The following is a 23,576-nucleotide window of genomic DNA, read 5'->3' on the forward strand; positions in this document are numbered from 1 at the left end:
CTTCGGCATTTGAAAATTTTGTGGTATAAGTTGACAAGTATGATTACCATTGTTCACAATTTAGGGATTAATAGAATGCCAAATTCAGTATTGTGTTTTGTTGTTTCCAAAAACTCTCCTTTCTGGAATTCTTTCCTGAAGTTCTTGCATGCTACCTTCTTTCATACCACCTTTATCCCCAAAATATTTAAAAAGATCATTTTGCCCATCTGAGTTAACAATATAGCTTACCAAGTATTATGGGGTGAAATCATGATTTCCTATATGCCATATAGGAAATGGCATTCTTAAAATACAATTTTTATTTATTTATTGTTTAAATATTTATTATTTGTGTCTGTGTGTGTGTGTGTGTGTGTGAGAGAAAGAGAGAGAGAGACAGCGTGAGCAGGAGAGGGTCAGAGAAAGAGGGAGACACAGAATCTGAAGCAGGCTCCAGGCTCTGAGCTAGCTGTCAGCACAGAGCCTGACGTGGGGCTCAAACCCACTAACCTTGAGATCATGACCTGAGCCGAGGTCAGCGCTTAACCGACTGAGCCACACAGGCACTCCGACCATTTTTATTTTTAACTTTGATAATTGATTTCCTGATTTACAGGGTCCCCCGGTGAATGTATGTAAATGAAATGGTTGTTTTAAAGAGCACAGAAACTATTACAAACCAATGACATTGCACTGTTTTTAAGGAAGTTGGAATTTTACGCCCTGTGTCAAAATCATTGTTTTTCAAGTTAGGCCTTTTAAAGAACACTGGTTGTTAATATTTGTCAGGTCTGCCCTAGGAGGAAACCATGGAGTTGTAATTCGATTCTTTTTTTCTTTTTTTAATCTAACAAAATACCATAGTCAGAATAGGCAGCTGCTTAAAGTGTGTGGTTGTGGTTTAGCTGTTTGCTCACCCATTGCCATGCAGATCCTAAAAGCTGTCCATCGAGTGGTTGTGTGTGGGCTGCAGGCACAATTCTTAGGAGGACATACAACAAAGTAACACCAGTCAGTTAACAGGTGGGTTGACAACGGGCATTAAGGAAGGAGCTAAGGCCCATGGAAGCTGTCTCTGTAAGTGAGCTGAGATTGACAACAGAAATGAACCCATCAGTAATTTCGGCCGGCTGCTCTTCAGATGTGAGCCATCCATCCCTTGAGACTTTAGGACTCTGGGCTTTTAAGGGGATTTTTGATCCTGATAACTAAGATAACAGTTGAGCCATGTTTAGACACAATCTAATGTGTGTCTAATCTACAATTCTCCCTCATATTTCAGGACTGTTTCCTTCTCACATTCTGTTCTTCAACCTACCGTTTGATCTCAGCCTGTGCCCTGAGGGACCCACTTGCCTTCCTGCTGCAGGGAAACATCCAGGCTTGTTTAACCAACAAAATGTGTTATTACAGGTCAATGCCCTCCTTCCCCCCATAACTCCAGGAGTTGAGTGTTAGCAATCAGCCAGCAAAATTTTAGACCAAATGAAAACAGAAATTGATGGGGTATCAACAATGATGTTTACTTCTATGGGAAATCTCAATGTCTTTGATCACTTTGTCTAAATTATGTATCTGAGCTCCGCTTTTCTAAAATATAGCTCTTTAAAGTCATTTACTAAACTCTAAGTTCTTACAGGACAAGACATAATTGATGCTCAGTAAGTATTAGCGAATGAATCAATTAATGAATATTCTTGATCCTAAACTTTGGAACACACCAAATATGTCTTAGAAGGCTTTTAAGACTCTCCCATTGCAAACACTCTGACATACATATTGTAATTTAAGCAGCCTCCTCAATATTAGAAAGTGATGGAATTCTTAGCACCAAAAGTTTTATTTCTTCAGTTTCAAGCAAACCAAGATAGATTTCTTAATTTCTGTTCCTAAAATATATTCTAATATCAGGGTACAATTTCACCACAGAGCAATTCAACTTAGTTGTCTCTGCATTTTAGAAATGTGTTAGAGTCCCTTCACAGTATTTCAAAGAGTTGGATGAGTTGGCGATGTAAACACTTCCTCGTGGGAACTTTATACAATCAAAAGAAACGAAATGATTGACAAATGCATACTCCAGCTAATTGAAGTGGTTCTGAGTTAACCAGATGTTTTCAGCTGAATCATGCCCACAGATGCTCTTGCTTCATTATTCCTTAATCTGGGGATTACCCTGATTGGCTAGCTTGATGACATTTGAGTGTTTCAATAAGCTCGCCTCTCTTGTTACAAACTTCGCAAAGAGCTCTTGTCCAAAGAAATTTGCCCTGGAAATGTTTTCAAGGAAGTTATCAGGGTTGTTTGTTTTTCCTGCTCTTGGATGTGGTCTTCGGTGAGGTCAGAAGAATGGAATGGCTATTTCCACAGCTGGCTGCAGAGAGTGGGCAGTCCCTTACAGATGCGCCAGCATGTGGAGGTAGATGATATAAAACATCTGTCACAATGAGAATGAGCAAAAGCAATGTCCCTTTGAAGATTGCCTCTTAATGATGCGGTGGGGGCTCTATCTCCGTGAAGGGAATGAAGGATGGACTTGGCCGCAGACAGCTGGCTTCAGGCTTGCTCTGGCATGAAATAAAGCAGAAAGTATATGTTGAGAACCTCTGACGCTAGTCAAACTGGTTGATTTTGTTGAACATTCATTTCCCCACCTATTGCACGTATAATCAATGAGAAAGGGTAGGGAGGGTTAGGAGAAAAGAGTGGGACAAAAATGAGGAGAAAAAAAACTGATGCTGAATATTTTTCTCTTGAATAGCTTGAATACAATAGTATCATTTCAGTGGGTCATCGAAAGTTCAGAAAAAGCATTTTGAGCCCAGTTTAGTTGAATGTGTTGGCAGCCCCACAGTATTTTTGATAGAAGTTTTGAAAGTTAATATAAAAATGGTATGTCATTAAGGCCATAGGATGACAAACACTTCAAAATGTGAATACCACGTAGCAGACATAAAGTTGTATTTGTTCTCCTTCCAGGAACAGAAGAAAATAATAAAATCATCTGAGTGAACTCTTTTTAATAGAATATTGTTTTCTCATCACGTCTACCTTTAAAAATAAATTTAGGGGCACCTGGGTGGCCCAGTCAGTTAGCACCTGACTCCTGATTTTGGTCATGATTTCACGGTTCATGGAATGGAGCCCTGTGTGGGGCTCTGCAATGACGATGCAGAGCCTGCTTGGGATTCTCTCTAAATAAATAAATAAATAAATATTTATAAGTAAATAAAATAAATATTTTATTTTAATAAATAAAAAATAAAAATGAAAATAAATTTCAAACAATGAAATTAGCATATATTTTATCTCACAAATATGTCCAGAAAGAGTAATCTGGACAATAGAGTAATCGGGTAGTAAATAAATGTTTTTAGCAGACAATAAACTTCTAGATCTCCTGTTCCATGACCAAATCGGATGCTGCTACATCGGTTAACCCTCGAACCACACTGCTCTGCTCTGGTGAAGGAATGGCCAATATTACTACGATCCATGCAATCATGATACTCCTATACCACCTGGCCAGCAAAATGGGTGCCACATGTCCCCACCCCCTTCTGTTGCAAATCTAAGTCCTCGCAGGTGCTTCTAATTAGCAGAAGTCACATACCTATATGTGACAGATGAGAAATGTACAGTTTCTAGGTTGAAAAAGCAAGATTCACTTTGTGGGGCACTAGGAACATGTGGAGAGAGTGTTAAAAAACAAATGTCTATAGCAGGCCCTAAGGGAGGTCCACCATGGGAAGCAATTGGATTAATCCTAAGGAGAAACGGTGAAGCATTCAACTCAACCAGCAGCCCTTGAGAAGAAGAAATAGAAGACGTAGACACATTTATGATATAGCAGTGACAAGACTCACTACTGGTTTGTTATGCATGATGAGGGAGGAAAAGGCAAGGATGACCTGGACTTTTCTGTATTATTTCAAGGATCAAATGGAGGAGAAATAACATGCTGTGCGGATAGAAAAAGAGAAAATATTCAAAGTGGGTCATGGTTGTTTAGAGTTGCCTAAGATTCTAGACTTAGTGAGTTGTTGGATATTTTGTTCAAGACTTCAGGAAGAGGGTCAAGACATCAAGGAGCTTTTAAAAACTTTAATTTTGGGAACATCTGGGTGGTTCAGTCAGATGAGCATCCGACTTTGGCTTGGGTCATGATCTCATCGTTTGTGGGTTCGAACCCTGCATCAGGCTATATACTGACAGCTCAGAGCCTAGAGCCTGCTTCGGATTCTGTGTCTCCCTCTCTCTCTGTCCCTCCCCTGCTCATGCTCTATCTCTCTTTCTCTCAAAAATAAAAATAAAACAAATTTTTAAACTTTAATTTTTAACTAATTTTAAAAGGGATTTTAAACTGACATTTATTTTTTGTTAATTCCATCAAGACCTGGCAAGTAACAATATTTTGACATTTTATTTCTAACTCTTTATTAACACTTTATATTCATGGCATGTGTATAGAGTTACCTAAAATATTTAGATGTTTACTCTATACTTTACAAGGCCTGTAGCATCTCTTTTAACACTTGACTGTAATAGCCATTATTCCAAACTCATTGGTGAATCAGAAGATATTTGGAAAGAACAGAGATTTCAGTTCGAGAGTTGCCATGAAAATATGTCATAAGAAATGAAAGGAAATTTTTTTTTGTACAGGAGACTTTGTGGAGAAAAGAAGAAATCTTATGGAGACTATCGAGGAACTAAATATTACCGGCTGTTTTGTGGTTATAACAAAGTGGTGTATTAATGTTGCTGAGATTATTTGAAGCTACTTGACCCTCAAATACAAACTGAAAAAGGATTGAACAAAATGGTTAAGAAACAAACCAAGAATCTCTTCAGGAATAAAAATCTCTCACAGAAATTTAAAAAAAAATAGAGCAAAATTTCTCCAAACTTTGCCAGGAATATAACCTACCTGGGGATCTTATTGAAAAGCAGATCCTGATTCAGTGGGGCTGGGGCCAGATCTGAGCATCCACATTAAACTCCCAGATGATGATACCTGATCACAGACTATGCTTTGAGGAACAAGGTGCTAGAGAGTTTAAGGTGCTGTTAATTAGCAGAAGTCATTCAACAGAAAAATCCAAAATTTCTTATATGGTATTACTGTGTCAGAGGAGTGACAATAAAATCTAAGTGGAATAAAAGATGTAACTAAGTTTCTGGCATAAATTCCACAAGAAATAGGACACTGAAGAATGCTGAACAAATAGAACATTGAACAAAGCTGTCTTTCATCTCATCTACTGGACAACTTTATGTATGTTAACCAACAACATCTTGCAGACCTTAGAATGTATCTTGGTTGGACGCTAATATGTAAATTTTTACCTTAGGATACGGCCATTCCACTAGGACATATTTTATCTCAGAATTGCATTACAGAACATTCCATCACAGGCTGAGTTGGGGACATGTCAGTGACAATAGTGCTAATAGCAAGTGTACTTTGAAGGGAGTAAATCAGTTTTTTAATAGGGTCATGACTTTATACTCATATCGTTAGGTCTGGTCATGTTGCCAGCTCTAACCAGGCAAATTCCTAAAAATGTCTTGGAGGAGAAAACAAATAGCCCAGAAATGTCCTCTGAGGGGCCACAAAATAAAGTGCATTTTGTAGCAAATTGCAGGACAAGGAATCGCTATTCTGGTAACGGCAAGAATCAAGGTGTCTTGTGACATTTTTAGGCAATTTGCACTATAAAAAATGGCCACTTATAAACAGGCAACTTTTCCTCTTGATCTGTCCTGTGGTTTGAAAAATGATTTCCCAGGCCCACTCACCAAGAGGACCCTAAGACCTTGACAATGATTTGCAGCCAGCTTTTTTTGTTGTTATTGTTTTGGGGGGTGGGGTGCCTATTTGTCAGTAAGGAGAAGGTTTTAATGAGAAGCTTTCTGACAGCTCCCAGTCCTGAGTGCTAGTTAAAGCAAGATAAACATTTTACCAGACAAAAATCCTGCCCATAAATATTCAGACATCTGCTGGGAACCCTATTTGCTTTATCATTTGGAAGAAGACTGGCCTGGAATACTGCATCTAATGGGCATTTTAAACTCTCGGCATTTGGAAATCTACTTGGAGGTGTACAAAGTGATTGGTGTACAAGTGAGTAAAGCATTTCTTCTCTTGTCATATCACAAGGTCTGACAAGAATCTTCAACAGATATATGGCTCTTAAAACAGGGCATGGCACAGGAAAGCCCTAATGGAAAATGCTTACATTGCATTGGTGGCTGTGTGCCTTGGCTGTGATATATAAAAGAAACTTGGGGGGCACCTGGATGGCTCAGTCGGTTAAGCGTCCGACTTCAGCTCAGGTCATGATCTCGTATTTCATGGGTTTGAGCCCCACATCGGGCTCTGCTGGCAGCTCAGAGCCTGGAGCTTGTTTCAGATTCTATGTCTCTCTCTCTCTCTGCCCCTCCCCCACTCATGCTCTGTTTCTGCCTCAAGAATAAATAAATTGTAAAAAAATGTTTTTTTTTTTTAATAAAGAAGCTTGGTAGCATTGAATCAGGCACATGGATTCCTCCCAAAGGATGGAAATCATGTGGCAGACTCCAACATTAAATTTCCCTGGGTACTGCGTGCAACCTGGGAATTCTCATACTCAATGACAAGAACATCAAGTTGGCAGTGGTCAGGCAGGGACATGTTAAAGGAAAGCATGGATGGATTTTTAAGGACCATCCAGTTGTCCAATAAAGACGATCCTTCTGTTGCCTGAATCCTCTTGTCCAATTTGAGCATGGAGTAGCTGTTACTGTCCTGCTTCCCTTCAAAGACACAGGAGCCCTGGCTGATAAATAAGTGTCATTCACTTATTTGGTCATTTGGCACCATTACACCCTGTTTCATAACTTCTACTGTGCTAGGCTTTGGCACCCTTAGAAAATACATAAAACATCGTGAATAGCACAGCGAAAAGAATCCAGAAGAGAAATAAAGTATAACCATGGGAAAGGTATGTGCCAAATGTTGTGAATAAAGAGAGGAACAAATGGCCAACAATCTGGGTCAGACAAGAAGGTGTTCCCTAGAGTGTACCATTTGATAAGAATCGTAAGGTATGCATGCAAACCTGCTGTTAGTGCCCAGAACTTCTGGCAAAGACACCAAGTGTGAACAAGGAAGATGGGTCAGAGAAGGATGAGTAGTTCAGTGTGGTGAGAGGAGTTGCTTCATGCGGACAATCTTGGGGAATTAGACAGGAAGTGTAGATTAGAAGCTATGTGGTATTCACAGAGTATATGTACTATGGCAAAGAGGTCATCCTGGACCTACACATAATTGCCCACATTTGGACTCAGATGATGTAGGAACAGAGTGTGGGGCACATTCACATGGGTGACCCTACTGTTCATTCAGTCTAAATGGCTGAGGAATGGAAAATATTTCGGTTCCATCACTAAATTGTCCTATTTCCCCTTTCCCATCTGTTACATGTTAACTTACAACAGCCATTGGCTTAAGAGTACCTACACATGTGACACTCCTAGTACTTTTCAAGATACCAACTCAGGTATAAAAATGTGAGCCTAGGCTGTACTTTGGTAGAAAAGGTGGTTTGACATGACTTTCCCTATATCACCCATGGATAAAAAAATAAAATAAAATAAAATCAGTTCTGCTTATCTTTAAAGGGATATTTTGTTGTTGTTATCATTGGTTAGGAGCTGTCCTCCATGTCTCTAATATAATTTTCTATTATGTAATATATTTGGTGAGCAGGTATATTTTTGTATCTTTGTATCTTCAAAAGGTTTCTTTTGTATCTTAAAAATTAGTAAAGATGGTGAAATATATTATGATTAATAATATTATTGGTAAATATGATTGCTTCATGGTCTTTCATCTTTTTTTCTCAAATCTCTTTATTTTATTTATTGTTTTATTTGAGACAGAGAGAGAGAGAGAGAGCAGGGGAGAGGGGCAGAAAGAGAGAGAAAATCCCAAGCAGGCTCCATGCTCAAGTGCAGAGCCCAACTTGGAACTCAGTCTCATGACCCCAGAATCATGACCTAAGCCAAAATCAAGAGTCAAACAGACACTCAACCAACTGACCCACCCAGGTGCCCCATTCCCCCCCGCCATCAATTCCCTTTAAACTAATTTTGGAACTGTATGTGTGTGTGAGGAAGGAATATGACCAAGGGAGCCCTGCATAGTGAAGACAAATGGCTTAGATTGTACCAGGAGTTTTTCCACAAAGATAGTGTGATTCTGTCATATCTATACCATGTCTCTGTGATCATGGATTTGGGTGGCACACTTGTTTGCGTGTGGTTGATACCCCCTAGCTGAGAGCCACACATTGATTACATGATTGAAGTAGAAAGTTGATGAATGCCAATTCATCCTTTGCTGCTGAAATCATAAGAAACTCACCTAAGAGGCCCAGGATCCTTCTATGCACACATAATGTTTCCATTGGCTCAGCAACTATGATCTCTTTAAGTAAGACATCTGAAAGGAAAAAGTGCGAAAACCCACCTGCATTATGAAATTCCTTTTACAATTTTAACTAGGTGTAAATCTTTAATGATTACAGAACTAATTGTTCCATTTCACAGTCAATAAAACGACTTGAATTGGGACCCTAAGTCTTCACATTTTCAACTTTGTCTCAATAATGTAGCATATTTAAAAGCCATGTTACTCTATTAGAATTCTAAAGAAACTTGTTGAAAACATCAAAAGTCACTGCTGAACAAATGTCTTTACTTTTAAGCATAAAATCTAAAGGATTCAATAAAGCATTGTTGAGAACTCTAATTGTCTATATACCTGCTTTGGTAAGAAATACTTCAATGTGACATATTTATATTCTCATTTAGAATGACACTATTATAAATAGGTACTTAACCAATAATTGAAACCATTATTCACAGTTGAATAGGCATGGTATATAATTAGGATTCTTTTAAAGGGGACTCAATTGTTAAAACTAATTTGGTTTTTGGTGTCTTTGAATACTACGTATTTTTAAAAAACACTCCCAACTAATGGTAACTGAATCAAAAAGCAACACAAAATTAAGAATATTTAAGAGTAGAAAAAAATCTATTTTTACAGCTAATAGATATTCTTTCATTAGGAAGCCTATGTACACAACTCTTTTAAATTGACTATATAGCAATGTAAAATGCCCTACTTCCAAACATGATACCCCTAGCTCACAACTACACATCTCTAAGTAGTCCAACTATTACGCCAATTGAATTGAATCTAACTTAGGAAAGAGAAACTCAGCTCTTGTTAGCCATATTTCCAAAATAAATAGCAACATAAATTTGAACTCAAAATAATCATATAGCCATTGAAAGACCCCTAATTGTCTTGCCTCCTTTCCTTGGTAAATTATAGGATATGGGCAATCGATTTAGATGCCTGATCTTTAAGAAATTGGTTTATATCATAAATAAAGTCTCAGCATAAAATCTACAATTTACTGTTGGTGGTAGAAAGCAGGAAGTGGATTAATACTCTTTCTAATTACTGCAGTTTCAGAACTTTCTCATTCTGTATGCATGGTGCTTGTATATACATGTATATATACATTTATACGAAGGTTTTTAAATCTCAACACTAATGATGTTTCTGGCTGGGTAATCCTTTGCTGTGGGGACCTGTGCTGTGTGTTGTAGAATGTTCTGTAAGTTCAATGCCCTGTCTACCCACTGGATATCAATACCACCCCTTCCCCAAGGTGACAACCGAAAATGTCTCCTGACATCGCCAAATCTCCCTTCCAGACAATGCAAAGTTTCCCTTCCTTCAGAACCACTGGTATATTCATATACATAGATACTTTTTATTTTAACAATTTCCATTAATATGCTATGGTGGCATTGGTAGAAACTTTTACAAGTTAATTTCAGATCTCATCTTTAAGGAATGAGACAGCACTAAGATAGTGGTGAACAAGCAGGTGTGATGTAGGCCCTTTAGTATGAACAATCTAAATAAAAAATATTAGTAAATGTTAGCCATTTTTAATTCAACTGAACAATTAGTGGTGTTAACATATAAAACAAATACATGAAAACTGTTTTGAGTACCTATGGCGTGCAACTCCTATTTGTAGGAGTTATGAAAGATGTGTAAGCATGACCCTTGCCCTCTTATATGCAAAATATTGAAAATGAATAAGAACAAAAAGGAAGGATTTCAGTGCTAAAATAGGGTCCTGGGGCATTGTGGCTTCTGGCTTAACCATGGTTATTCACCATTCTTCCATACCTCCAACATTTGTCAGAGGTATTTTGCAAATACTTTCACAGTTGAAGCCATATCTACCAGCTTTGCCACAGCTTTTTGGGTTTCAAACATAATTGTTTGAGAAGTCAGACTGCCTCCTCCAAGTCAGTTGAAATTTATCAAGATAGTTGAGGATTAATGATTGTTTCTAAGGAATGGAGGCCTTTCCTGCTCCTTTTTGGTTTTCTCTCTGTAGCACTTTTTCTTAAACCATGCCAAGCACCTGCATCTAAAAAAGAAGAAAGAACGAAAGGAAGAAAGGAAGGAAGGGAGGAAGGAAAAAATTTAATAAAAGGAAACAATAACAACAAAAACATGCCAACATCAACAGATGAAAAAAATTAAACATCTCTACATATATTATAAGAAATGTTGGGATGCCTGGGTAGCTCAGTTAGTTGAGTTTCAGACATATCATCTTGACTCTGTGTAGACAGCTCAGAGCCTAGAGCCTACTTCAGATTTTGTGTTCTCTCTATAAGAGAAAGAGCTCGTGTGTCTCTTTCTCTTTCTCAACAATAAATAAACATTATTTTTTTAAAAAAAGGAGTGTTGCACACCAACATTGCAGGGCACTGCATTTGGGTAGCTTTTCCCCAAAGTGAAATGATATACCTTCATGCCATTTATATTATGAAATTACTGTTGCTAACATTGGGCTCCATTATTCTCTGCACTCCATTTCACATGTACTAAAATAGGTTGGGATACACAAAATTTACTGCATATTTATTCTAGAAATACAAAAATAAACTGACAGAGAAGCAGAAAACATACAGAGGAGAAAGAAGATAAACTACCTTAAACCATGGTGTTTTAAACTCATGTTGAAGTATTACTATTAAAAAGTCTTAACATTTTGCATAAGTCACTATAGGAAAATCATATAAGATGGACCGCCAACAATTCGAGCTAAGGAAAAGGGAAAAAGAGAGTGATGAGTGATATCTCTTTTCTTTTCTTTTTCACTTATATGATTCAAACAGTTTTCTTACCTTTTACGTTATTATGATTTCAAATTCAAGGTTTACTAAGGTTCCTAATAGGAGAGATTCTCAAATATGCTACAGTGTAAGGCAAACTGGTCAAATGGAGACATGTCTGGTCATCAGGCTTGACCTTTTTGTATTTTTAAACAAGATATAATGTGATTATGGTTATGATCATGCCCAACAAGATTGGTTTAAAACAAATAATTGGGTAACAGTATAAATAAACAAAAACCAAGTGTTTATATCTAAGACATTGTATCTATGACATTGGCCTATTCAGTAGCAGTTTATAAGCAAGAGCACACTTTTCAAACTTCAGGGAAGACCAGAAGCAACTGGAAAGCTCTTGGAAACACAGATTCTAAGACCCTAAAGCTCAGAGATTCTAATTCCAATTCTTGGTCTGCCGCTGCCTCCGGTGTATGGATCATACTTAAAGTGTCACTGCTCTAGAACACTGACACTCACAGGTACATTCATGGAGATAATTCTCATTGCATTCCATGTCCTGCTCTGAACACAGCCCACTGTCTGTGCTCTTCTTGGGAGAGAGTTAGCACATGTTTTCCTGGATTTGCCAAGGATCCTGTATTTCAGTTGAGAAATTAAAATACTGATGAACTCTCCAATACTTAAAACTTCTTTGAACTATTGACACAAGGTTCACAGCACAGATGCTTTTCTGGCCTCCGTTCAGATACGTTTACTCTACATCAATGATTTTTGAAAACGTTGTCCAAATTGCTGTTGAAATTGTTTATTTCAGAACTAGGGTGACCAGATCCACCCCACATCTCTTGAGTGCGAACAGCTTTGTTTTTGCAGAGACAGTGGCTAAAATAGAACAGACATTCCCATCAGCTGTTTGGTCATTGTGCCTTCTTAGTGGAGTTATAGCATGTTACAGTATTTGTCTCTGCAGCTTAAGCATTGAACAAATCCAGACATCCGGAGATGCTAAAATGAAAAATCTGTTTCCTCTTGCTTTGCCATTTGCCAAGTGAACTCTGTCAGATAGCACATTCTATACATTGGAGTAAATGAAATTACTCTTAATGTGTTGGCAGCATTTGTCACAAAACACTCTTCAATCTATGGCTTAAATGTATTGGATAGGAATGGATGTGACAGTGCATTTAATGAGGCGCAGTTATGGTTGGGAGAACTAGTTTTGCCTTAAGAAACATAAGGTTTTGTTGTTCCTTTTTTGTTCCTTTTGCATTCCCTCCTCCTTGTTCTTTTTCTTTCTTTTTTTTTTTAATGTCCCGCACAACACAAAGGAGATTCTGTAATCTTTGATGAGTGAAATGGCTGATGAACTCCAATCTTGATTATAGATAACCTGTACTTCAAACTCTCTAAGTTGTCTGTCCCCAGTCAAGTCTCTCTATATACTACTTCCAACTTTTACCCACTGATTGTAAATTTCTTTCATCCCTTGCAACTATTAAGGAATTGACATTCTTAATAAGTTGAGGGAGGGGCACGGGTCTCAGTCGATGAAGTATCCGACTTCAGCTGAGCTCATGATCTCCTGATTTGTGAGTTGGAGCCCCACATTGGGCTCTGTGCTGACAGCTCAGAGCCTGAGCCTGCTTCAGATTCTGTGCCTCCCTCTCTCTCTGCTCCTCTCCTACTCATGCTCTCTCTCTCTCTCAGAAATAAATAATAGAAAAATTTTAAAAATAATAATAATTTGTGGAAATCCTTTTTCCATTGAACATATTTACTGAATCCAAGAATGCATGTTCATACATGTGCTTCCCCAAGAATCCTTATTTTATTGTTCATTTATTTGCAATAAGTGTCCTGGTTAGGAAAGGAATGTTTCCCTTAACTGTTTTCCATTTTATGCCAACTGCTGCTATTTACTATTTTAAGTTATGAGAAATCCCTTCCTTCTCTTCCCTTTGATTGTCAGTTTCTGGTTTATCCACAGAAGCAACACTCTGTATCATCTGTAATCAAATAAGTCCCCAAACACTTTATAAGAAAGGATTCTGTAAAGAGACCAGACAATCCTTCCTAAATTAATTCCAAATGCAGGCAATTCAGTCCTTCTATTCTTACCATGCATGTATTTTGATTCCTCTGTCATCTGCTCACATATTCATTTGCATATTGCCTCCCAAACAAAGGCTAAAGTCTACCTCCTGCCCCACTGGAGAATGAGGTCACTTCTAGGGCACTGAGAAGGAAGTTCTTCTACCAAACACAATTTGGTCTTTATCTCTGATTTATGATGAACACTCCTTTATGTAGCAAGAGCAAGTTTATTGCAATTGAGGGGTTTTGGGGATTGTGACAGTTTAGCTGCTGGGATCCCTAGGGGCAATAATCTAAGAAGGTAGTCTAAGTTTCAAGTTCAAGAACAGTATTGCAGTCTTGCACCTGTTAAGGATTAGAATGTTGTGAAAATGCCTCTTCTTGCTTGAAAAAAAAAATGCTTCAGAACTTCCATCTTTTCTCTGAGGTTTTTCTGTAGTTTATATCCCTAAGTGATTTAAGAAGGACCCAGTTCTTCTTAAAGTGTTTACTGCTGGTCTGTCACAACAAATACTGTAAATTAAGGTACAGAAAGTTTTTTTTTTTAAGGAAAAAGTAAGGTGATTTTGTTTAAAGAAATTGAGGCAGCCGGAAGAAAAAGAAAAATTAAGTAAAAGTTTACCTTATCCTGTCTCTAATTCAAGAAGCATACTGATGAATGACAGTTCATGGATGCATCAAATCAAAACAACAAAAATGCACAGCCATGTATATTTAGAAGCTACAGACCTATAATATAACATTTTTTTTTCTGATTGATTCTAGCTCAAGAGTACAAATGTCCTTAAATGATGTTGGCTCTGAAAATCAAGCATTTCCAAATATTTGGCTCAATTTCTCTTCTCCTTCCATATTAATGAAGAGAAACCCATAAAGGAAGGATGAGTGAGAGCCTGATCTTTTAACAGATATGGTCAGGGAATTAGATTTGGATAATAAATGCCAGGAGGAGTTGATCATCCTGAGCAAAACATTCTAAGAAACATTTGCTTATGGGTATTTTGGGTGCTACGATCCTTCCATCTACATGAATCTGTCCAAGTTTTATTCCTTCAAAACACTCATTTATACAGGGGGGAAAAAGTCACATAGTGAGAAAAATGTTTACAGGAAAAAAAATGGCATTCAGATACATATTTTATTACCACTAGGTATTTAAATTAGTTTTAATACCATGAGTTTCTATCTATGTCATCATCTTTAAAATAAAGCTTCGAAATCCCAAAGATTCTATCTAGCCCTAGCTTTTCAATTAAAAAAAATTCTTTCATTCTCTAGGCTAGTCAATTAAGGCAGAATAAGTAGGGTGAGGAAAGGAAAGGGCTTGTCCTTTGTTGCACTGTCTATGTGCAACTTTGTATATGAGCAGAAGTTTTAAAAAATGTCTATTTCTTGTTGTATTCCCAACAGTTATAATAAATCAAAAAGCATATTCTAGAAGTAGGCCTTTCCTAACACCTTATGAAAAGCTTGATCTTTTTTTTTTTCACCAAGATTTTAGCAGCATTTGACCAGCATTTAACAGAGTTCAGTATTCTGTCTTGTTTCAAAAGCACGATAGAAAGAAAGTAGGTCAGAGATTAGAAGGAAAAAACATGGAAAATAGTAGTTCTGATTTTTATATCATTTATATTAGATTTTAATCCGTCTTTCAAAGAGATCCAGTCAAGAAACTTGTCGGGGCCAGGATTATTCCCCTGGTGTTAGATTGTAAAGAGGTGATCAATAATTAACCATATAAATCATGGATAAAGGCATAAGTCAAAAGTCTTATTCAGTATCAAGGGAAACTAAATAATCTCCATAGTATTAATATTTTTCAGTTAGAGAAGTTTGTATTTAGAGCAATGAAAGAAGATATATATGATACTTGTAATATTCTATATTGACTATTAAAATTGTGAACAATAAATATTTTAGACACATCGTAGCTATAAGGAAAAGGAGGTCGCTAGTGCTATGTATTTAGACAAGCACAGAATGGCATGGGTGGATGTAAAAACCATACATGGTTGAACTTAGCCTTTTCATTAAAAAGCAAACATGTTTGATGTTAAGACAGTTCACGGTGCTTATTTTTTAAGCTTCCTTCCTTGTGGAACCTGTTTTCAGATGGACATTGTGTGTGCTTGTAGGGTGCTGTGATTACGCCGACAATGGACCATCCTATGTCAATGCAGCCAGCAAACATGATGGGCCCCCTGACACAACAGATGAATCATCTTTCATTGGGCACAACAGGAACGGTGAGTTGAAGAGTTGGTTTTGTTTTTTCTTGGGACTTCTTCAGTAGGACACAGTGCTCTCTGTTGTTACTGGCATTATCAGTAAAACTGGCTCTGTGCCATTGACTAACACACATTTCAGGTTCTGTTATGAATAAGCTGCCTCGAGCATGCATATTCAGCATTGGGACACATTTATTCACATTGACAAGGCTGAGGATTCCGCTGTGTTGCACGTAAAGCTGAATTACTTTTTGTTCATATGACACAGTGTACCAGGCATAATGTCTGTTTGTGGAAAGGTGCTGTTAAGAATGCACCTGCAAATCTAGAAATTGTAAGGTCATACATTTGGGCCTGGTTTTCTTTTCCCAGACGCTTAGCACTTCAGCTATTCCCAGGTCATTCACAAGGCAGGGGCAAACCTTGACTATGACTAATACATAGAACTTGTTAATTTACTCTCAGTGTTTAAATTAATAAAAAGTAATTGAGAACCTGACATAATCCAGTTCTTTTCATCTTTGTTTGGAATATGTAGACATAGATGATGTTGCAAAAAAGGAAGGGATTCTAATGTACTTGATCTTTTTCAATAGGTTAGGATATTTTTGACTACCCATTATTTTCCTTAGGGAACTGAAGTATATAAAAAATGCTATTACAGCCTTGATCTATATCAACCAATCATTTGAAATAATTAACAAAATTTTATTTCTTTTAAAAATCTATTCAAAGAAAACTCCCCGAATGAAGAGGGCAAATGTCTAATACAAGCCAGAATACTACAATTTTGTTAAATATCCTTTTAGATAATAATGAAAAACATCAAAGCCAGTCTCTCATGTTATACTATTGGTAACAGGTTTTATTTTTTACAAACATAAATACAGATAATTTTTTTCATTTTTAAAGATGTAGAAATTTTTTAATCTTTTTTTTTTTCTTGAACGATGCAGCTTAATTATTATAGAAAGAGCACTGGACCAGGGGTTGGGAGTACTTAATTCAAACCTTGAGTGAGCACTGTTCTTTCACTCTGTCTTTGGGGAAATAATCTTTCCCAGTCTCAATTTCCCTCTCTGTATAGTTAAAGTATTGAGCATGGTGATATATATGGGAGCTCTCTGACTATATGCCTCAGTGACTTTAAGCCTGTATGCCTTCTAGTCAACACTTCTGTGATTCTTCACAGTTATGCTGGCCTCATCTCCGAATATCTATGTACACTACGTACACTAGCCATATTTGGGAAATGGTACCTTAAAGCTATGGCTTGCTTGTCACATAGCTATGTTGACTCATTGGCTTTTTGGAATGTAAGAAGTTTATGACACATTTACTGAGGCCACAAAAATCTGCTCTAAATAGAAAGAAAGTCCATAGACCTAATGGAAAGAGTCACATTGTTTCAATAAAGCTTTATTAGCATAAACAAAGTATCTATCTTGAAGACTTCAGTTGCTGAACTTCTAAAAAGCAGTTGAGGATACCTTACCTGTCTGAAGGCAGGGGCTGGATCACATAATTTCTCAGGTCTCTGACCTAGACTTTCAAATGTCACGTCTGAGACTACATTTAACTCTACACTGTTGTACAGCTAATTTTCATCAGGGAGATATTTTTTCATAACATGTAAATGTTATTTGTAGTCACTTGGCTCATTTGCTAACAAAGCAGTTCCCAAGTTTACTGGGAGAAACTGGAAGTTTCTCATGTCTGCCCTATTGATTTCCTTTCATATCAGCCTGTCTCTCCTTGAGAGATCATAAATTCTGAACAAGTAAAGTAAAGCAATCTTACTATATTTGAATGACAATCTAAGATCCAATAAAAGAGTGAGTTATAACACAAAGTATAGAAGGAAACACTTTATAAATCCTACTTATTTGAATCAAAAGCAAAACCAGCTGACTTGCTGAAGTTCAAATTTGCCAACTAGAAAAAATATAAGAGCTACGTTACTTGAGAATATGACCGAATCCTTTAGAGAGTCAAGAAATAAGCTAAAATATATACAACAGATTCAGAATTACAATAGTTGCTGATTCGATAACATATATCATGATTAGTATTTGAGCATTTTCAACAAGAACACATTTGTATGAGATCGTAATTTTTGCCCAGCTATTAATAGCCAAATTACTCAGTAATAGCATACACTCCCTCCCTTTCTTAGAGAGCAGAAGTCTTAAGCAGATGGCTTATTTTGAACACTAGATTTCTTCTAGTTTTGTTTATTATTTCATTCTTTTCCCCCTTCACATTTATACTAAATCGTGCTTAGGTACATCAAAAACTCTGTAAATAGATATTTTGTCAACAGTTAAAATTCTATAAGGCTCTGGAAAATTAGAGAGAAAACATTACTACTAGGTTGATGTTTAGCGTCCAGAATATGGTTATACTTTTTTTCAAACTGTCACTCTTACATTTTGATATGCCGCCGTAGATTCCTTCCATTTGAATTTTTGATTGGCATTTGTAGTTGAAACATTCTTTTTTTAAAACTGATTGTCTTAATCAAATGTCTCCACCTTACTGCATCTTTTCAATTGCTCTATCTATTGCTTGGAAGGTGGGTTTGTGTCATGGAAAGAACAGTGGGCATTGGAATTAAACTTGAGTTCAAAGCCTGGCTCTGCCCCTTATTAGCTATGCAGGTTAGACAGAGTCCTTAACCTCTCTGAACTTTTATTTCCTCTTTTACCAAGGGGGAAAACAATATGTACATCCTAGTGGTGTTGTGAGGGTTACATGGGATGATATACGTAACATGCCTAATATGGCATGACACCCACTAAATGCTTATCAAATGACCTGCCCTTATCCCACTATCTTAGGTGGCTTCATAGCGTGGGTGTTTAATCCAGGTCACCAGAAGGGATATAGAACACCACCAAAGCCATATTACAACTCTCTGGCCTGCTCTATTTCATTTGGCATCACTGATTTCTTTCAAGTTTCTACTTCCTCAGCTTCTAACTCTGTACAGAGAAGCCAGCTAAGTCACATGAATGAATAAAGTTGACTACATTCAAGCAGGAAACCCTAGAAATATGTAATCAAATTTGATCTATACTTATTTATGTCACAAACATAGTCATGCAATCGAAATACACATGATATTGGAGACTGTATTTTAAATTAGAGATATTTTCATGAAATGGTAATAACACCTCTGCCTGAGTGTTAGAGGAATCAGTCATAGGGAGAGGAGGTACCTTGGCAGCCTGGGACACAGATGCCTTGTATAAAGAGCCCCAGCTTAACTCCAGACAGTTATTGCTACCTGGACATAAGGACCCAGGGTGGCCTCACCTTCCAATTTTTAAAGATTAAGCTACGTATTTGCTTTTTAACAGGAAATCTCCCTATATTTGACTATCAGACCAGTTTGTCCTAAATCCTCTCAGTTTGTGGTTTCTGCCCTCGGTTTCCTGGTTCTCCTCTGATGTCTCTGGCCATTGCTTCTTCTTTTCTTTCACAAGATGCTGAGCCAAGATTTCATTTTTAACTTCTCATTCATACATAATTTCCTTAAGCAAGCTCATCCACTTTCATGGTTTTGAACTCTGCCTTCTATGCTGAACACCCCTAAATCTGAGTCCTCAATGCTAACCTCATCTTAGACTTTTAAAATCATTTAACCAAAAACTTGCTAAATATCTCCATGTAAATTTCCTTCTGACATCTCAAAGTCAGTACAACCCAAACTAATCTCGTGAGTTTCCCCAAACTTCCTTTCCACTGACCCTCTTCCTCTTTATGTGTTGCTGCTCCTTATTTCTTCTCAAGAGAATCCCATGCCCATTTACCCAGGCAGTCAAATGCTACACTTAGGACTCCATCTAGACTCTTTCCTTTTCCCTCACCACCATATGCAACTTTTCAAGATCCGCCAATTCTATCCCATAGACAGACAGAATTGTCAGATACATCCACTCCTCCACATTTATAGGGTCTCTACCCTGGGCCTCATTTGATTAATTGTAATAGCCTCCTAATTGCCCCTCATTTGCTCCAATCCAATTTCTACCATATCGCCACAACCGGTCAATCTAAAATTATCTGACAAATGTCTCTCTCCTACCTGTAACTTTTCAGAGGCTTTCAGATGTTCTGAGCTCACTGAAACTCTGCAAAACAAGCTGTGAGCAGTAACAACTCAAGATTGACATAGGAACCTCAAAGGCAGAGGCAGATAGGTACCAGGAGCAGAGCAGAGAGAGATCCAGTGAATACTCCAAAGTAGGCAGGGATCACGGTTGATGGAGGTTGGAGCTAGAGCTAGATCAGAAATTTCCATTTCTAGAAGGGGGTCCTTAAAGCCATAGGTCATGTCCCGCTTTTCTTTCTGGGATCCCTGGGCTAAAGAAACCAAAGCCTCTTTTTTACTTTCATAAAATTAGATATTTTTGATCCTCTATCACCCCAAGTTTTAAAATGGATACCATGTAGTTTAATTAACTTATCCCTACCATTTGCCACCTCAGATGGCTCTCTACCCATTTTTAAGCTGGACAGAATCTGCGGGACTTTAAAGAAACGAATCGTATGCAAGCAGTGTAACTTTTTATCTCAGGACTCTGCTGACCTTGAAGAATTTTCTAGCTCCTCCGTTTTTGTTTAGCTTTTGTCACAGGATTCCCTCTATAGAACCAAAGCATTGTTATCCATAATTTCTTATCACTCTATTGTAAGCTTTAGCAGAAACCACTGGGGGTTTCACTGTGCTATGAGAACCTCCAAATTGCATGGCAATCTTGTTTTACAAGTTTCTTATCTCCTTTTCATTTGTTCCGTTGGTGGTCACCAGTGGCTTACAGTGTCGCCAGAATCCATTCCAAGAAATAAAAAGTTTTTGTTCTGCAGGTTCCTTATCTGCAGTTCTGTTTGTGCTCTCCAGACCACTGGTGATCTGTGACATCACTGGTTTCCCGCGGTGTCACCATGGTCACTGACAAAGATAATCTTCTAATTGTAGTCCATTATTCACCATAGTTCTCTACATTTTTCAGTCACCCCATTTCATTTTTACTGCTGTCAAATTCTAACGATCTCAGGTGAAAATCCTGAATTATTCATTTTGCTTAGAGATTGGCTATAGCTATGAACATGAGTATTAAGGCTGACAGTGATTAGGAGCAACACGTGGTATTAGGTGGGCTCAGAATTAGGGACTAGTATTATAAATTCATAAGCGGTAGTGAGGATACTTGCCAGGAAAGTATCAATTAATTAAAATATGGTCAAATATCAGAAAGAAAGTAGTGATAAAAGGAAGTGTTTTTAAAAAAATTTGTTTAGCCTCAGAGTATGATACATGAACTTTGATGGTAGTCTTAGAAACAATAAATAAGTAGGCATTAAGTGAAGGTCAAATATTGTGAAAGTTTATTTGCAAATATTAAGTTTTTACTGTTTAAAAAAAATGGTTTCAGAATTCAAATACATTAACAACCCAGTACAAAAGACCCAATAGATAAAATGCCAAATAACATGCACAGATAGGTAATAAAGGAAGAGACAGAATGCCAAAAAGCATATGATAAAATAGTAATTAAAGAAACGGAAGTGTGGACACACACACATAACCCATTAAATCAAGTTACCAAGGTAAAATATATTGCTGATGAAGGTGTGAGGAAATGAACATTCTCAACCACTGATGGTGTGATGATAGAAATCTAAATTTGTAAACGTGTCAGTTGAATAGCAAGGGGATGCAGTTAAGACCCCTCAAAACAGCTCTGCCAAGTCACCACACAGTTACAGTTCTGAGAAGCTATTCTACGGAGATATTCTAAAATAACAGAAAAGCCTTCAGACCTCAGAAATGTCTGGCCCAGTGTTCTTTATAATGTCTAATAAAGTAGAATGATTAAATAAATCATAATCCATCCATGAACCAGAAAGTGAGGCAGCATCAAGTTATAGGAGTTTAAAATAGGAAAAGGATTATTTATAATCTTAAATCAAAAGAGCAGGATGTAAATTTGCACGTGTGGAGTATAGTATCAACTATGAAAAAAATATTTATGAAATAAAGCTGTAAGAAATACACAATAAGTGTGGCTATTTCCGGCTGATGGGATTGGAGATAATTTCCATTTTAATCATTTTACTTTTCTACATTCTCCAAGTATTCAACAATGAGCATGATTTATTTTTATGATTTATTTTTAAATGTTACAAATATATTCTTGGGAAATGATTAGTGACATGGTCTTTAAATCAACTTATTTTTTAGGATGTAGTAATAATGTGTGATTACAGTTTTTTTTAAAGGTACTAGGAAATACTATCGCTATGAATAAAATATTTTAAGGACCTTTAAAAATTATTCTTCTTATTCTAGATTTGGGGCTTCTAATCAACTCACATTCACATACCAATTTTGAGACACAAAATAACTCAGCCCCAAGATTTATTTCCATTTGAATCTTTGGTCCATGTTGGATTTTGCTGGTCCAAAGTGCCTTGAAATGTCCAAGTTTTATTCTGTCTTCTCACATGCCATTTGCTTTTGAGAGAGGGTTAATATCATCCTTTTGTGGCAAGGAAATTAAATGGAGAAAGATAGAAAAATGAAGTTTGAGGTTTTAGTTTTTAAAAATGCAATGAATACTGGTATGTAAATAGAATAAGGGTCACAAAAGAGCATTTATTTAATCATGTTTTAGCAGTTTATTTGAATATGAGCAATATCTGGTCCCTTTTACACAGTTTACGTCTCTAAGGGGAGTTGGGGCTAGATTAGAACTCTGTGTTTTTTGAAGGGAGGCCTTGGGCCATAAGCCATGTCCCACTTACCTTTTAAAGATCCTTGTTTAAAGGAATTGTGTTAAGCCAAAGTTTCATCTTCAAAAAAAAAAAAAAAACCATCAGCAACAACAAATATATTTGTTTTCCTATAACCCAAAAGTGTGAAATGAGTGCGGTGTAGTTTAAATTAACCGTTCCCTCCTATTTGCCACTTCCAATGCTCTGACACTTTGGAAAAAGACACCAGTCATCTGACGAATAGATTCTGTTCTGTTTATCTCTGCTCTTGCAATCCCAGCACACAAAGCTCCTTGGTCCTGTCTAACAGCCACTGGGATTGGAGCCAGAGCTGAGTGATTACTAATGAAATTCTAGTCTCAACGTGCATCAGTCTCCATAGAGTGTGGGAATATACAAAGATTTCATTGATCTCTTTTAAAATTTCGGTCCTTTCTTTTGTTCTCCAGAACTTCGCTTCACATTGTGCTCTGGGCCCCTTCCAGATGGGGGAGTACCTGGTAGAGCATTTGTGTCAACCAGAGAGGGTAAAAATTTCACATTGGTTTCCCAAGGGAGGGGCCCACATGATGACAGATTGAGGAAGCTGGCAGCTGTCTAAGATAGCATGCACTGCCGTGGTGGGTCACAGTGGGGCCTAACAACAGATACCACGTGACAATACTGGGGACCATGGTATCAACTATGAACTAGGGATCATAGTCCCTTGAGTGTTGGAAGGCAGGGGGCTTAGGCAATCATATGACATACAGTGGGCACTTCCACGTTTTAGAGCTAAGATTCTATTTTATTTTCTTTTGTACTTCATTGCATTCTTTCTCATGCTCTTTTCATTCAAAGATTCAGTCCCAAGACAGGATTATGATACTCCACCAGCTGTTGTGTCAGGTAGGAAAATTCTAATTCCTTTAAGATTTGATTGGAGGGGAGAGATGGAGGTTGCCTGGTTTTTCTCCAAAATTCTTTAAAGCAGTGATTCTCAATAGGGCTGGGGACAGGGAATTTAAATTTCAGCCCTGGGATTGAGAGCAGGGTAGCTTATGTGGCTCAAAAAAAAAGTATCTTTACTGTTCCAACCCAGTTTCGTATATGGAAAATAAATATGTTGCTTTTGAAATTAAAAGTAAAAACTCAAAGATATTTGGTCTGGGAAGAATACACAGAAAATTGAGTCTATGTTCTGTGTATCAGTGATTCTCAGTGTTAGAAGGGTTCTTCAGAATTTCTGGGAAGTGGGAGAAGGATATTCATGTTTATCAAAAG

General features: G+C 37.3%; 1 protein-coding gene across 8 annotated transcripts in view; it reads left to right on the top strand.

The window, feature by feature from the left end:
• RBMS3 (RNA binding motif single stranded interacting protein 3) overlaps positions 1-23,576 on the top strand; it is a 702,138-nt gene that overhangs the window by 619,133 nt on the left and 59,429 nt on the right. For 5 of the 8 annotated variants that reach the window (XM_077760752.1, XM_077760745.1, XM_077760750.1 and 2 more), the window contains 2 exons: positions 15,438-15,548; positions 23,154-23,201. In XM_077760752.1, coding sequence (XP_077616878.1) covers positions 15,438-15,548; positions 23,154-23,201 — 159 coding nt within the window. The remainder of the gene's footprint in view (positions 1-15,437; positions 15,549-23,153; positions 23,202-23,576) is intronic. The other 3 variants (XM_077760748.1, XM_077760749.1, XM_077760753.1) reach the window with 1 other exon arrangement.

Source organism: Crocuta crocuta, unplaced genomic scaffold (genome assembly GCF_008692635.1).
Source record: "Crocuta crocuta isolate KB4526 unplaced genomic scaffold, BGI_CrCroc_1.0 scaffold253, whole genome shotgun sequence".
NCBI lineage: Eukaryota > Metazoa > Chordata > Mammalia > Carnivora > Hyaenidae > Crocuta > Crocuta crocuta.